General features: G+C 57.4%; 1 protein-coding gene across 1 annotated transcript; it reads right to left on the bottom strand.

Moving 5' to 3' along the window:
* Positions 1 to 1,002: 1,002 nt before the first annotated feature.
* On the bottom strand, positions 1,003 to 10,646 carry SHISA8 (shisa family member 8). Its single transcript, XM_027680862.1, has 4 exons — positions 9,820 to 10,646; positions 2,538 to 2,662; positions 2,293 to 2,433; positions 1,003 to 1,805 (listed from the first exon to the last, which is right to left on the bottom strand). Exons 1-4 carry the CDS (start codon positions 10,365 to 10,367, stop codon positions 1,489 to 1,491), a joined length of 1,131 nt encoding a protein of 376 aa, XP_027536663.1. The 5' UTR covers positions 10,368 to 10,646; the 3' UTR covers positions 1,003 to 1,488.
* Between the last annotated feature and the right edge of the window lie 6,278 nt (positions 10,647 to 16,924).

Below are 16,924 nucleotides of genomic sequence, written 5' to 3'. Positions count from 1 at the left end.
CTGGGCTGAAACCCAGTAGCAAATAGCATGATCCACGGAGGGTCCTAGCATGGCTTATACTTTTCTGCCCCCTCCAGGGTGACGGATCTTTGGCCTGTTTTTTCTACACTGTTTATAAATTTGCTGCCCATCTGTCCCTACGACTTTTTTTACATGTGTGTGTATATACTGTAACTTTTTTGTTTGTGGGTGGGAGAAAATTGTTTTATGGATTATGTGAAGAAAGTCTATTTATCCTCATGGAGTTCAGAGTAGGGATGCTTTGTGATACAAGATGCAACTGGTGGTGGGGAGGTTCCCCAGGGAACATATCTGCTGTCTGAAAATCCTGTTCCAGGGCTCCTGAGCATCTGTTACCTAATAAAGATGAACGTTACCACCACCTCCTACCTGCCCTCTTTCTCTTAGCCCTTTTCATCCCACCCAACAGCTGCTCTTAAGCAGAGGTGAGCTTGAAATGTCCTTTAGAGACATAAAACCTTGCAGGCACCTTGGGAAGCTGTCAGTCCTTTGTCTGGATAACCTGAAGAACAGAGCTGTACAGCTTGCAACAAAAGATGATCCCTTGGTGGAGCAAGTATGGTGTCTACATGCTCCTTTGGAAACAACTCAAGAGGCTGATGGCTTAAGCGAAGCCAAGCAAGGTAAAGCTATGCCAGAAACCTGCAATTTTAGGAGCATCTCTATGGGATGAAAGCTGTTAGCTGACCTTGGTTTAGAATAATGTCCTTTCACTCCATCTCTTTGTTTCTCTGCTCCCCCTGGTAAAACTCTGTCAGAACCATTAAACTTCAGACAGAGGAGATCTCGTTTTTGTGTAGCAGCTCGAAGGGTTTTGCGATTGGGCCTGGAAGCTGTGTTCCCACCATGTCCCCCACTGGGGGGGTTCCCCAGGCCCTGTGGGAGTGGGCTTTGCACTCTGCTGCCCCTGGGGAAGGTGGTGGGGTTTTGGGAGCAGTGTGGAATTCCCCAGCCAAACTATACCAAGGCCATGTGGTTTAATGTATTATTTATTGACAAGGGGGAGGCTGGGGCAGTGGGAAAGGGGAGGCTGGGGAGGGAAAGGGGCTGCTGGGCTTTACTGGCAGCACCGGGCTGGTGCTTTGAGTCCATTGCTCTTCCCCCCACCTGCTCACTGGAGCTAGGTTCAGGGTGCCTGGCCCAAGCAGAATGTGTTCCCAGTCTGTCCAGCATTGGCCTCTGTCCCTTGAGCAGGCTACTGCTCTGCCAGTGTGCTCCCAGCTCAGCCTCTTCATGGGGCAGGCTGAGAATGGCTGAAACTTGTTGCCCGGATGAGACCCCAATGCCTCCTCGATGGTGAAGTGCAGCCAGCAGTCGCCATCCCTGGACGGGAGGCAGGACGGCGCGTCTCCCCCTCTGGCCAGCGTCGCAGTTTACGTAGGTCCTACGATGCTTTGCTCTGGTGGGCTGCCGAGGGCAGCAACACCCAGGTGAGGGGGCAGCCCCAGCCCCTGGCAGTGCTGGTCATCAGACGGTGACCTCAGTCTTGCTGTTGGTGGCGAGGTGCCGGGGGTGCTGGCTGTACAGTGGGGTGGAGGGGCCGAAGGCCTCAGGTGGCCCCTCGGGGCGCAGGGTGGCCAGGCCCGGCCGGTGGGGGCCGCGATGGGGGGCCTCCTCCCAGCCCCCTGGGAAGACCAGGCTCCCTGGCAGCTTGGGGCCCTTGGCCTTGGGCAGGGGGCAGCCCTTGGGCAGCACTGGTGTCTCGGTGGGTGGGAAGGGCAGTGTGCTGGCGGGGGGTGTCTCCAGCCCCCCGAATCGCCTGTAGAAGTCCTCGGAGGCGCTCTCTGTGGGGACAGGGGTGGGATGTCACCCCTGCAGGAACACCCACTTCTGCTGGTTTGGGGGGGACCGGGGAGGGTGCACTGGTTGGGAAGGCTGGGATGGGGCTGTGGGAGGTATCCTGGGTACTGGTTGGCTGGGTAGTGGGGGGGATCTCAGCAATGAACTGGCTGGGGAGTGCAGTGTGTCCATGTGGATCCTGAGGTCTGATGGGGTGGGCAGAGCTTCAGGTCTGTGTGGGATCCTGGGTGACTGGCTGGGAAGTGCACTGGATCCATGGGAGACCCTGGACACTGACTGACTGGGCAGCACAGCAGGCTGGTGGAACAGTGGAGGAGCCCCAGAGTTTCTGCTATGAGCAGTCACCCCAGGAGCCCTGGGAAACTGGGAGGCTTGTCCTGTCCATGCACCCCTGTGAGCCCCATGCCCCTCCCCACTCGTCTTGCTGGGTCCCCCTGCCACCATCCCACCCCACACGCCAGCGGCACTCACCTCCAACCTTGAGGGTGGTGTAGGAAGTGTAGTCTGAGGCTGACAGGGCCAGGCTGCTGGCCAGCGGCAGGCGCTTGCCGTGGCTGTGGGGCCGCCCCAGTGAGGGAGCAATGGCCACTGTATTGTTCAAGGGCGGCTTGTCTGGAGGGGCAGAGGCAGGTGGGGGCTCAGCCACAGGCTGTGCCCTCCTGCTGCCTTTATCCACCCAAGGGAACTTATTTTTCCCCACCACACTAGCACCTTACCTGTGCTGTTTCTGGGGGGCCCCCGAGCCAGCCCCTCGCCCAGTGGGACCTGCACACCCCCCATGAGGCTGTCCATGTTCTCAGAGGGGCTCTGGCCTGGCTGCTTCAGCAGATCTGTCAGCGTCCTGGGAAAGGGATGAAAGGGCTGTTAGGGCAATATCCTGTTCCCCTGGGCCCCCTAATGCATCCCGGCCCTGAATCGTGCTCTTTGGAGGCAGAGCCAGGCAGCCTGGCGCTAGGAAATGGCTGCCGGGAGCCAGGATGCACCCAGGGTCCTAACCCAGCTGAACAGTTAATTGGGATCTGGCTGAGGCTGAGCCCTCCCAGAGCCAGGGTTGTCAGTGGGTGAGGGTGGTGAGGGAGATGCATGGCTTGGAGCGGGGTTCAAGGGTCTGATGCACTGAGACAGAGGAACCTGATCTGATGGCAGCTGGAGCAACACTTTGGGGATGCTTCTTTGGAGTGAGAGCCTGGTGCAGGTGGGGAGAGGAGGCAACACCTCCACTCGAGTCCACATGGAAGACCCTGAGGAAGGGATTAGAGAGGCCACTTGCACCCCTTCGGGGAAGGGGATGAACTAGCGGCAGCCTCTGGCGCAGGCGCTGTCTGTGCATAACACCCTCCTTGTAAGTAACAGCATTAAACATTAAACACCGTTACATAAGATAGAGCCCTATTTCGTTTAACATTCATGGACGGAGATGCTGCAGTCCCACCGCGGTGTGCCAGCAATGTGAGAGCGAGGCATGCTGGCCATGCCAGAGTTGGGGCACAGCAGTGGTGCCAGAGTGGGGCACACCAGTGATGCCAGAGAAAAATACACCAGCAGTGATAGAGGGAGCACAGCAGCAGTGCTGGAGCAGGGCATACCCACCTGCCACTGCAGCCTTGGGCAGCAAGTCCCAGGACAGGTTGGGATGCTCCTGCTGGTGTGGGACTTTGTAATGAGAAGACATGCCATTGCCCCTGCCTTGACCATCCCCGGGTGACTGCAGGAGTGCAGGGGTGTCCACTTGGGGCTTTCTTTTGGCTCCCTAATCCCCAGCTCACTGTCAGTGTGCCTCACGCCTCGAAGGCTGTGGCTGGCTCATAGACGCACACTGGGAGCTGTGGCAGGAGCTGACGGTTAGCAAGTGGTTGGATGATAAAACAGCAGATAAACTCAACATGCATAAATGCAAATGGGAGAGGAAGGGGGGAATAATCCTGACTCGGTAGATGTGTCAGCTCATGGCACCAGAGTGCTCAAAAACCTAGTGAATGTGGTACAGGGAATTGCCAGGAAAGGCAGTGAGAACAAGGGGGAAATCAACGTGTTGTGCCCAGGGGTGTGTATGCTTTTGGGGCCCCTCATTTTCCCTCCCAGTTTGGCTCCAGTCAGTATCACAGGGTGATGGCAAGAGCAAAGCTACAAGGGAAGGTCACTTGCCCTTTGGGTTAATTTCACATCATTCTTGGGAAGCTTTGGGTAGCAACCCCTCTGGGATCACTTAATCTCCAACTGGGCCAAGAGGACAGTCATGGAGCTGAACAAATTGAAATGAGGGAGGAACAAACCCTGGCAGCTGACAGCTGGAAGGCAGCTTAGTGGAAAAGGACCTGGGGATCCTGGTGGACACCAAGTTGACTATGAGCCAGCAGTGTGCCCTTGGGACAAAGGCGCTGAATGGTCTCCTGGGCTGCATTAGGCAAAGTGTTGCCAGTAGGTCTGAGGAGGGTGATCCTTCCCCTCTCCTCAGCACTGGTGAGGCCACACCTGGAGTGCTGGCTCCAGCTCTGGGCTCCTAAGTACAAGCTAGATATGGACATATGGGAGAGAGTCCAGGGAAGGGCCACAAAGATGGGATCAGAGCATCTTTTATATGAGGAGAGGCTGAGAAAGCTGGGACTGTTCAGCCCAGAGAAGAGAAGGCTCTGGGGGATCTTATCAATGTAGGTGAGTATCTGAAGGGAAGGTGCAACAAGGACAGTGCCAGGCTGACAAGAGATGACAGGGGCAAAAGAAATACAGGAAATGCTGTTTAAACAGAAGAAACAACCTTTTTTCCTGCAAGAGTAGTTAAGTGCTTGACCAGGCTGCTGAGGAGGCTGTGCCACCTCCATCCTGCAGCTATTCAAATCCTGCACCTCCCCAGGACCCCTCCTGCAGTGGACTGACTCAACTAGGGTCCAAGCCAGGCGCAAAGAAACTCTGGGCACATGCGTGGGTGGGCAGTGGGCTATGCCCAGGCAGGGCAGGGGGGGGGAGGCAGGTCCCCCAAGGCCATGGGTGTAGACTGTCAACACAGGGAGCTGCCGCCCTGTCAGCTCCCACCTTCCCTGGGGTGCACTGCTCGCTGGCCCCCTCCCCACTGGACGCTGCCTGCTCTTGCCTGTCCCCAGGGCCAGCACTCAAACAGGATTGTTTCAACGGGAAGTTCAATGCGATTTGACCTATTTTTTAAATTATTTTTTCCTTTCCTCGGGTCTATTTATGAAACTTGAGCAATCCTTTATCTCTGACTTCCTCTCCAGATAAATCCGTCAATGCTCTTTCTCATAAACCTGCCCTCTGTGCTGACCACCCAGGGCGTGCGGATGATAACGATTAACAACAGCACGAGCAGCTCTTAATGAGCTATTCTGCCATGGTGAGAAACATTCATGAGCCCTTAGCACCAGCAACACCCGGATTCACCCTGCCCTTGCACCAGAAGTGGTGCCATAGGCTATGGGTGCCAGTAGGTCTCTCTGGGGCTGCACGCCCTCCCTGGCTCATCCCCAGGTGGTGCAGTGCAGGGGAGGTGGACACAGAGGGTGACACCATCCTGAGGAACTGCTGTCTCACCAAACAGGGTTTTGGGAGTTTTATGAGCCTCAGTCTGGTCCTGTGGCTGGAGGGCTTGGGGAAGCTCAGGCCACATCTCCCTAGGTCACCCGATGGTCTGTGGCACCAAAATGGTTCTGAGGTGCAGGTGGAGGAAGGGAACGGAGAGCAGATGTGGCTTTAGACCTACACTGCTTGTCTGCAAAAAGCACAAATGAACAGCACCACTGAGGCCTCCATCCACCACCCTAGCCACAGCTGTGGAGTATGTGAGGCCATGTGTGAGGCAGCCGGCCACCCAGCTTGCCTGAGCACAGCGTCAACTTGGTGGGCATGCAGCCACCTCCATGGCAAGCCTAGTTCTGCCAATGGGTACAACAACTATGCCCCAAACCATCTTGGTGCGAGCCCTGAGACCAAGCAGAGGCAGAGCCAGGAGCAGTGAAGATGGAGGCCAAGAGAGCTCCACGGCAAGAGCCACGCACGCAGCACTCAGTGCTCCTGAGCCATCCCAGGGGAGGTTCCCGTGTGGGAGCAGGACCCAGGATCTGGCAGAACACCCCAGTCCAGGGGCTGACTCACTTTTGGGAGGCCCAAGCCCCACACCTGGCAAGCTCAACAGGAGAGAGGCTGCAAGTCCCTGCAAGGGGACAGGGAGTGAAGTGAGGAGACGAGCGCAGCTTGCAGAAGAGAGGACAGATGGAGTGATGGATGAAGTGATGTTGCCCTGAGCTGGAGTGAACCCCTGGAAGGGACACAGAAGGTGGCAGCCACTGGACGAGCAGGACGATGAGGTTTGGAGCAGAGGCACAGCGTTGCAGGAGACACACAGCATATCATAGCTGCAGGCGGGCTGGCATCCCAGCTGGCCACACCACCTCCATGCCCAGTGAGAGTGTAATCCTCACCTCCTGAGGTGGGGACATTTCCCACGGCTTATGGTGCGTCTACTCAGGGCAAGAGGTGCCCATCTATGCAACTGAGCAGAATGGACACCGTGGGACACCTGCGCAGTGGGGCTGGGACTCTTAGGGATGCTCAGGAAGGCGTAGGGGTAGCAAGGTGTCTTTGCAAAACTGGAGTTGCAGCGTGGGGTAATGGAGCTTGGGCAAATAATTGAGTGGTGGAAGTGAGCCTCCCTAGACATCATGTTCAGTCTAGGAACAGGGCTCCAGGTCTCCCTCCCCACTGAGCTGGATCCCCTCTCATCCCCCAAAGAGCCAGGGCAGCACACCATGCTGCCTGCAAACACTTTTTCTAGGTCTTCACCACCACATGCTACCATCGGCATTGACTGCAGGCATGGCCATGGACTTGAGCATTATCAGAGAAATACCCAGTGCAGTTGGATGCACAGTGGGGCCAAGTTTGGGGAACCCCAAATAGCATGGGGAGACCTAAAGAGTGAAAAGCCAGCACTGCACACTCACCTACTGCAGCTGCCAGGGCACCTGCTCCTGATGGCTGTTTTGCCCCTCTCCAGAATCCTCACTACTCCCCAGGGGCCTGCTCTTTGCCCAACTCTTGCCATAGGGACGTCCGCCCCAGCTATAATCTTGCAATTCCCTCCCAGGAGGTTTTTGGGAGAGGTCTGGGGGATGTGCCTGCTCTCGTGCAATGGGCGCAAACAAATCCTTGCAGTCCCCAAGGACCCAATGTCCCCGGAGATCCGGGGACTGAAGAAAAACACAGGCAGGTGTTCTTGACTCAAGGGTTTGGCCAAGCTAAGCGAGTGCTGGGGATGGATGCCAAGTGTGAGCCGAGCAGGAAGGAGAGGGGAGTGCAGGAGCTGCCATAAGGCCCTGCAGGAGGAAGGCGGATGAGGAGGGGAGGACAAATCAGGTAGCTGCAGTCACTAGAGCACCCACTTCCCTGGGTAGACCAGTACCCAAATCTGTGAGGAGATGCTGGAGGTGGCCAAGGCATGAGGATCTCAGGACAAGATGGATACAGACTCAGGTGTCTCCATGAGGGAGGAGCTAGTGGACTTCCTGCACCTGGTTGCTCTTCCCAGATTTGGACTAGGACCAGAACCATGACAAACAACATCTGGAGGTGCAGAAGTAGTTGACCTTTCCCTCCAAGCAAGAAACCTTGGGGTGGGAGCCAGCAGCAGTGGGAGCCACCCAGGGCAGCACACAGTGCTCCCCAGGAGTGGAAAAAACCCTGGTGGGAGGGAGGGATAGGAATGGAAACCAAGATGACCGTGCAACAGGGAGCTGGCCCAAGGCCATGATGCGGTGCCCAAGGAGCAAATGAGAAGCTCCTACCTGAGGCGCTGGGAGAGAGGCGTGGTGGTACTGCCCACCCCTTGGGCCATGCGTGGATACAGGGACAAGGCAGGTAGAAATAGCCCTGCTCTCTCAGAGGCACCAAAACAAAATGTATTGCGCCAGCTCCCCAGGCTCACAATGGAATGGAGGTGACAGTGTCCCTTTTTTGGATGCCTATGCCATGTACCCAGCCTCTGGCACTGTCTCCATCAGCCCAGCACCAGGGAGGTCATGTCAGCCTGGTGCCTTGCCTGGTTCCTGGGGCTCTGCACCTGATGCACCACTCCTGCCCTGCCAGGGCTTGCCAGTCACCAACTCTGTGGATCCGAAGGCGCTTATGTCTTACACAGAAGGACACAGGTCATGGAAGACGGCAAGACCTCTCCTGACTCCGCTGATGAAGGTGCCCTTCTGATTTTGTCCCACAAAGGTGGGTGAGGAAAACTTGTCTTCTCCCAATCTATATGCTAGTGCACAAAAGATCTGCGGCTTCAGGGAGAACAGGCTCCTTTCGGGAAAATTCAGGCTTGTATGAGCAAGGAGAGGGGACATGGGGAAACACACTGCTCCAACAGCACAGAATTGAGGCTACACACAGAAAAACAGCCCACAGTGAGTGGCAGCAGTTCCACCAGTGTGCCTGGTGATGGGAGAAGGCAAGACCCCATGGCACGGGATGAGGACCCGGGTCTGGGTGTCCCAGGGTCTGACCCCTCCCTAAGCACAGTATCTCATTCCCGGGAGGTGGGGGGGGAGCGACCAAAAAAAGACACGGAGGCAGGCGAGTGGAAGGGGAGTCAGGAGGCTGGCGGAGGCCGTATTGATCCTGTCAAGGTGCCAACGCTTCCTCAGGCAACGCGGGGGGAGGCGCGGGCACGCAGCAGCACACAGCCAGGCTTCCTGCCAAGGAGGGGGCACAGCACGGATCCCCCCAAAACTGCCTCACATGTCTCAGGAGGGTCCTGTGACCCTCCTCCATTCTTCAATATGACCCTCCTCCAAGCAGGGGTGGCCAGCCTCTGCTCCCCTGGGTGGGTGGAAGAAGTAACGTGGATCTGGGTATGGAGTGCAGTGGGTTCGGATGTGGGGTGCAGCACCCGGTGGCTGCCCAAGTCCTAAACAGGCAGGGAAAAAAGGGTGCTCCAGGGGAAGGAAAGAGGGTGTCCATGCTGTGGGTTGCAATCAGGGTGACTCCCTAATGATCCCAGCGATCATCATTTCCTCCAGCCCTGCTTTTTCTTTTTTTAAAAGCTAAAATCCCTTAACAAAATGGCATGAAAATGGGTTTCTCTCCAGACTCTATGTCCTCACTGGGAAGGTGCAAAGTAGAGCCCCAAAATGGGGAGAGAAGCGTGTATCAAGTAGGAAGAGAGGAAGATGTACCGATGGCCACAGCAGCAGGACAGGAGTTGGGAGAGACACAGGGGGTCCTCAATGCCAAAATGTGCCTGACACCTTGACCTTCCCCCCACCAGCCCTGTGCTCAGCCCCAGGAGTGGGCTGAAAAACCAGGGGCTGGAGCCACAGGGTATGGGGTCCAGGAAGAGACTGCCCAACTTTCTGCTGGAGAGTGAGCTCCAAGGAGTGCGGACTCCCCCCCACAAGGGTGATGTCCCACTCTGGTGCACAGTAGCAGACAGCAGGGCACACCCATGCACACACACACAAGCTGGCGCAGCAGCCACAGAGGAGCTGTCTTTGCCACCTCCTCTCCCCCTGCACTGCCAGCGAGGCTGAGACCAAGGGGACTGCAGTCCAGAGTCACCCCATACATAGTCAGACCATAGTTATGCTCCCCTTCCATGGACATTGGAAACCACAGATTGGCTTTGGGGGGGAAAGCCACATCCTGTAGTTCTCATGTCACCCATCCCACTGGCTGGTGGGTTGGCACTCCTGAATCAGGGACATGCCTCCTCAAGAGATGGAGCAGATCATTTTGGGAGGGAATGGGTGTACGACCACCCCTACTTGTGGAGGCTGTCCTGGCTGGCAGTCCTCCCTGCCAGGGCAAGTTGGGGAGCTGCAGTCATCCCACCCCCCTTGTGTCTCAGCATGCCGGGATAGGGGGTTTGGGGATCACCTCACCCTCTTGGCAGTCCTAAGGTGAAGCCAGGGCTCACCCTATGCAATGGGCTGGGAACATGAGCTGGCACCCATGGGGAAACCGAGTGGGGCGGGTGGGGGTATCGGACCCTTTTACCTGGAGACGGTCATCTCTGTCTGGGGACCCTGTGCCTTCTCCAGGCCCAGCTTGGTGAAGATGCCCACCAGCACCATGATGGCCACCACGCCACAGATGATGTAGACGATCATGTTGGTCTTGTCACGAGTGGGGTCCTCGGGGGTCTCGTCCACCCGGGCAGGTGGCTGGCCCGTGTTGACCCAGTTGGGGGTGTCGTAGTTGGAGCAGCCACTCTGGTCCAGCCGCCTGGGCTTGAACTGACAGCAGAAGCGGTACCCGCAGGTCCCGCAGCAGTACTGGTAGATGCCGGCGTTGCAGTTGAACGGCGGGTCCCACTGCCCCATCACGTCGTAGTACCCGCGGCAGCGGTCCCCCCCCGGTGGTGCCGCTCCGGTGGGCGCGGGGGCCGTGGTCTCCGGCGGCGGTGCCTGGCTGCTGTTCCCGCTCTCCCCGGACCCCCCGGTGCTGGGCTCGCCGCTCCACACCCGGCCCGGCTCCAGCAGCACCAGGCAGCAGATACCCACGACGTAGCTCGGCTCCATCCGCCCGCGGCTCCGGGGGGCCATCCGGGCGAGGTGGCGAGTTAGAGCCGCTCGCCCAGGACCGGCCGCATGGCCGCCGAACAGTCCCGGTGGAGGAGAAGCGGGCTAGGGAGGAGGGGGGGCGTAATGGAAGGAAGGCAAACAAGGGTGGAAAAAAAGAAGTGGAGGGGGGGGAAAGTGCGAAGGGACGTACCCCCTCCCCGTCTCTCCCCAGATCGGCCGACGGGCAGAAATTCAAAGCAAAGGGCGAGGCGGGCGGCATGGGAGAGCCGCCGCCTCCCGCCGGCCGGGGAGGGGACGCGGCGGCGGGCGGCGGGAGCGGGCGGGCGGGCCGGGAGCCGGCGGCCGCCCCATCCCCGCGCCTCTGGCCGCGCTTCCCGGCACCGCGGTCCGCCGAGGAGACAGGAAGGAGAGGGAAGAGAGAAGCAGCGAAAGCCCTTCGCACCAGGGCGGGAGGAGCAGGAGGAGGAGGAGAAGGAGGAGGAGGAGGAGTGCAGAGGAGAGAGGGAGGGAGCCGGCGCGGCCAGCGAGGCGCGGGGGGCTCGGCTCCCCCGCCGCCTGACAGCCTCCCGAGGAAACCGGAGAAGGTCCTTCACTGAGTCCTCTGCCAGGCTTCCCGCCGCCACGGGGCGGCAGGACACCCGCCCTCCCCGTCGGGCAGCCGCCGCGAGTGGCCGGGCACGCGTGGCACCCGTCCCACGCTGCCCATCTGCCCCCGAGCACGCCCCACCCCTGCCGCAGGATCCCCACTCGCCTGGGGGGGGGCTGCGAGGCCGCAGGCTGGCACTTCGGGGTGCAGGAGGGGTGTGTACTGGGATGACAGAGCCCCCGGGGTGGTGGGGCGCTCTCCTGCAGCCCCACAGCTAGGGGACATGCAGGAAAGGGGGGAAAGCAACAGCCCCAGTCCCTTGTGAACATCAGAGCATCTCCCAAGGGGAGTTGTGCACGGGGGGCTGCCGGATGAGCGATGTGGGGGGCTACTGGAGCACTCTTAGGAACTCGTCCTCCCCAGAGCTGCAATGATTTTTAGCCAGCCACTAGCTGGCCCCATGTTCGGGCTTCAAAGTCCAGACCTCTCTGGGTGATATGCAGCCACCACTCTGGTCTCTGGCGGAGGCCACACATAAAGGTGGTATTCATCCTCACTGCCCGAGCTCCCCTCCCCAGAAGGGCAGGATTTGCTTTTCCTGCTCTGGGACCATTCCAGCAAGAGCAGAGTGGGGGAAACTGAGGTGCCTTCGGGGCCCCTTGCCCAGCACCAACATGTTGTACAGCCTGAACAAGAGTGGCTGGGGCAAGGGGCAATGTAACACATGGGAGCTGTGGCTGCAGCCTCGTTGTCTCTGGACAGTCCTGAATCCTGCACTAGGGAAGGGCAGCAAATCCAGCATCACCACTGCCTTCTTGGGCATATAATTCCCTCCATGCTTAATGAGAGAGAAGCTGAATACTGCCTTGTCCTTTCTTGCCCTGTTGGAGCTCTAACCTGAAGAACGGGGCTGCCTTTGTGCTGCACAGTGCCAGCACAGGAGATCCCAGCCCCCAGGCAAGGAGTGATACAAAAAGACATTGTAATGATGGAGGTGGGATTAAACAGGTCAGGGAGGCTCAGCTCCGTCTGACAGGTACCTCCAGGACAACACTGAAGCCCCACAGACCAGCCTGTCCCCAGGACCCATGCCTTACCTGCCACACCACAAGTGGCAGGCTGAGAGTCTCTCACAGGATGAAACACTCCGATATCATCCTGCCTGTGCATCATGGCGGTGCAATGTTTCGGGCGGGAGCTTTGCACAAACAGCTTCCCCCCCACAGCAATGTTGAAACACTGCTGTGCTTTGCTCGGAGACGGATTTAGGGGATAAAATATCCTTTCCCCAGTCATCAAGCCTGAGTCCTACAGACCCCCGGCCGCTTCCCATCTGGAGGCTGGCAAAAGTCAAAGACATTGAAAACATGGATGGGGAGAGCAGCTGGAGCCCGGGACATGTCCGATCAGCCCCCAGTGCCGCAATCTAATAGAGATCCATTAGGTAAGGTAGCTCGTAGCCTCCAGAGCTTCCTGAAAGAGATAAAAAGCCAGTGAGGCGGAAGAAAACTGCGCTCCTCCAAAAGCCACACTTTTTCTGGATCTCGGAGGGGCTCCCTGATGAAAGGCCCCATCGCCTGGAAGTTGCAGACTTGGGGGTCGTTAGCACTAATAGCCAACATCAGCATCGGCCTTGAGAGAAGCTGCGCAAGCAAAGTTTGCTGCTGCCCAGGTAATGCCAGCAATCGTTTCCCAGGCACCGGGTGATTGCTCCCGACGTGTGTGCGAGCAGAGCCGCCCCGGGGGCTCCAAGGGTTTAACAGGCTTTTAACAAGCAGAGCGAAAAACTGGCCAAAATCGGGGAGTTTGCTGGAAAATGATTGCCTGGCGTGACCTGGGAGAAACGGTATGGTTTTAAGGGAGGGGGGAGGATGCTTATTGAGTGTGAAGCAGCCGATTTAAAGGGTCTCTGAGAGCGAGAATGAGAGAGGAAGAGCGCTTGCAGGCGTTAGCTGCGTGCACCAACCCAGAAGGAAACCAAACCCAAGGGCATGGTGCGGAGGAGCACCCTCCTAGCACGTCCCCGGCGCGCAGGGCCGGCAGGGGCTGGCTCCGTGCAGTGCTGGCACCAGGGGCTGCAGCCTGCAGCCCTGCTGAGCCGTCAGCTCATCTTTGTCAAATAAGTGACCCAGCCGCTAGCTGCATCCCCAAAGGGAGGGGGCTGTGCGAGGGAAATCCTATAGCCCGGCACCTACACTCTCGCGTCCCTGAGAATCAGCGGCAGGACCCGCAGGAAAATTCAGGTCAGCAGGGACCTCCGGAAAAAAAGCAAAGGACGTGCTTGCAACATCCGCGGGCACTTCTAGGAATGGCAATTGGGGAGAAGAGCTCCGTTAGGCTTTGACCACCAGCCCTGGAGGATGTCACGGAAATATTCTCTGTAGTGACAATGCCACCCGGACTACAGAAGGGTGTCTCTGTGCTTGCAGAAATAGGATACGGGCGGTTCAACACCGAGTGGGGAGGGATACACCGAGCGCTGACACTGTAAACAGATTGTTTCTGGCAGGGCACGGTGATCTGGAGAAGATCTTCTCTGTCACAGCCAGAGAGCCCGACAGACCCAGATCCCTGCTGATCATGGGGGTGCAAGCCTGGCAGAGCTGCCAGGCTCTTGCCTGAGGAGGAGGAGGGAGCCATAACCAATGTGAAGCAAAGCCATGGGAGCCTCCCTGAATGTGTGAGATTTTGGGGTGCAGTCAGCTTCTGAGGAAAGCCAGCAGAGGGTGTTTGGAATCCCGAAGCTACCCAGGGAGTCCCTTCTAGGGAACCAGAGACATTTTCCCCAAAAAGTGATTTTTACCATGAAGAACTGAGCTGGTCCCTGGGCTGAGGGGTGAACAGAGGAAAGGATGCTGCTGTGGGGTGGATGCTCCACACAGAAGGGCTGTGCTGGGATAGAAGGGCCCCGGCACCTCCTGCTCGTACGCTGAGGAGTGCTGCCAGAGTGGGTTTTGCTGCTTGCAAATCAGCAGCTAACACCCGACATCAGCCGGGAAGAGCTGAAGGCGAAAGAAGGCTGTCAGGAAAAGCTTTCAGCACGCACTGTGATGCTGTCCCCTGCCTGGTGGCAAAGGAGAGGCAGACCTTCTTCCACTGTCCCTGGGGGTATATGGGTGCTGGTATCCCCTGCACCTCCCACCATCCTCCAGGATACACCAGAGAAACCTGTTCCCCTCCAAAACTTCAGCTACTGAAGCTGGTTATGTTCCAGCCACGGCTAGAGCTGCGGAAGAGTCTCTCCTTGCATTTGTCAGGGAAATTTCTTTGGCCATCAGCATCCTGCTGGGAAGTTCTGAGACCCATTGTCTAAGACTGGGATAAGGAATCTCTGGGGTCAAGTGCTGGGCTAACATGGGCTAACATGCTGTTCCCCTCCACATATTGTCATGGGCTCAACAGATTAGGGAACCCAAAGGAGATCTTGGGCTACTGGTGTCAGAAAACTAAAGCAGGGGGAAGTTGAATGCACTAGGGGAGGCACAGGGATGTGGTGGCTGAGCCCAGAGCAGTTCCCATCCAACCTATTTCCAGCCCAATGTGCACAAGGGTTTTATTCCCCTGCCTGTGCTTGATGGTCTGGCTGTAAAACGGCTGTAAAAGAACAACTGTGCCTCATAACAGCTTATAGAGAACACAGAAGCATATGTCCCTTTACCATTACCATCATAATTGCAAACATTCAAAAGTTGAGATTTGCAAGCTTCCAGCTTCCCAAAGGCGGATGGATTCGAATCCAAATGACATCCAGAGGAATCAGGAGAAAATCAGCTCAAAGCAAGGGCTTATTTTTAATTTATGCCGCAGTATGGGCAAGCAGGATCCGGGCTGGCAGCCTGAGCTCCCTCAGCTGCCACTCTTAGAGGGCAGCCATGCCCCCAGATGCAGTCGTAGAGGCCCACAAGCATCAGCTGTGACCCCCAGGCTGGCTGCATATGGACTTTGCATTTACAATTAAACCCGGAGACAGTATTGGTAAATGCTCCCCCTGTGCAGGCACACTCAGTACCCATCAGATCACTGTCCCAGGAGTTTTGCCAGCACAGTCTGGAGACTGTTTTGTGGATGGGTGCAGGGTCTTTGCAGCCCTCTTTACAAACATCTGAGCTTCAGGGCAGCCAGGAGGATGTTGGATCCAAAACTGTCCCCTCACCGGTGCCTGCAGGCAGAGCAGGAGCAGCCCAGCCTCAGATCTCCCTTCCACAATGGGCTTGTGCAGCTCGTCCTTGCCACTATCCTGGGTAGAGCCTGAGCATCCTCTGCTTTCTTGTTTAAAGCAAGTTTCCACCAGTTTTTCAAGCATTAAAAGGCCCTATAAGCACTTGGAGGCAGTGATGCACAGCCCAGCTTACCCAGCACTGTGGTGGCTTCCCCAGTTACGCTCCCCCTCCCCACTCCCTCTGCTCTCAACCCTGACCACCCCTCATGCAAGGCGCTGATTCAAACTGCAGTCATTTAGGGCAAAACACACTGAAACAGAGAAGGGATGAGAACAGCCATCCCCATGGGGGGAGTCTCCAGGACTGGGGCAAACAGCTGTGTGTGAAGGGGAGGTCTGCCAGAGCTAATGGGAGGCAGCAGAGCCAGCCCTGGGCTGCTTTTGCCTACTGTGGAGCAGTAAAAACCAGACTGTGGCAGCAAAAGGGACCCAACCCCCCCGCTTGATTACCTGAGATGGTGATGGTGGCAGTGAGCTGTTGGTGTTTGCTGGGATGGGGGATTTAGGGCACCTGTTCCGGCGGCTGAGGCAGGGTCTGCAGGAGGAGGCCATATGGCCAGGAGCAGCGTGCTGCGTGCTGTCCCGGCGTCAGACCAGCAGCCGCGGGCAGAGCCTTTCCTAGGGAAGGGCAGCCGTGCCAAGCACAGGCTCTGGCACAGGTGCCGGCCGGCTGCCAGGTACACTCAGGTGCTGCGGGTGGCTTGGAGCCTGCAGGGCGGCATGGCATGGCGGGATGCTTCCGTGCAAACCAGCTGTCCCTCCTCTTCCCCTGGAACCAGGACACATGTAGGGGTTTGTGACCCCTACCCAGCCCAGGTCTGGGCCAGGTGGATGTAACTCTGTGTGCGGTTGTAGCAGGGTGTAAGGGTTGACGAAATCTTTTCTTCTGCAAGGACATTTCAACATGGAAACAGGATGTTTCTAGTGGGACATTGGCAGCAAGAGCATATCCACCTCCTCTTCTGCCCTCTCTACCCTGTACTGGGAGACAGGCTACTCCATCAGGGATGTAGAGGGGCTCAGCATCCCCCTCCTCTCATGATAACCCCTTTTCCAGCAAAGGCTGACTCCAGACTTCCTACTCCTTCAATTTCTTGAGATGCAAAGGGGTGAAAAAGCCATCAGGGAAGTGTCATGAGAAGGAGGGCCTTCGGGCAAACATCAGGGAAAGCTTGTGACCAGAACTGGGCAGGAGAGGTCCTTAATTAAAACCAGGGAAAGGGAGGCTTTGCTTTTCACATGGCAGAGAGCAAGGGTGAACAAGAAGGTAAAGAGAACACAGAGGTATGGCTATGCAATCTCCATGCATCGCCTCCGCAAAGAGCAGTGTGCTCCAGGTGCCCTTCCACAGGCACTGGTACATGCCAGGCTGCCTCTTCCCCTTTCTAGCAGTGGACTGCAGGCTCTGTTTGCCCTTGGCTTCCTGAGTGGTCCCAGGATGTATGTGCTTTCCCTTTGATGTCTCTTTTCCCCGGATTACAGAGGAAGGAGAGGGCTTTGCTATCAGAGGGCTGACTGTGGGCTTGCCCGCTGGGAGCCTGTGGGCTCTCGAGCCAGCTTCGTTTTGGCATGATCCGCCTTTGCAAGTGAGACCTGCTGAAGATGGCCCAATCCTATTAATGGAAGGGATTTGCTTCAGGTCTCCTACCATTACCCTGATGATATTTCACTCTGCAATAAGCCTCTGTCTTTTGGGAGACTAAAAATCCAGCGCACTGCTTTCCCCTGTAGGAATTGTCCCTGTGCCATGCAAGCAGCAGCCTCGCTGTGGCA

This window comes from Neopelma chrysocephalum, unplaced genomic scaffold (assembly GCF_003984885.1).
Source record: "Neopelma chrysocephalum unplaced genomic scaffold, ASM398488v2 Primary Assembly neopelma1_59, whole genome shotgun sequence".
Lineage (NCBI taxonomy): Eukaryota > Metazoa > Chordata > Aves > Passeriformes > Pipridae > Neopelma > Neopelma chrysocephalum.
The sequence above is the reverse complement of the archived record's forward strand: the minus strand, read 5'-3'. Positions and strand labels throughout refer to the sequence as shown.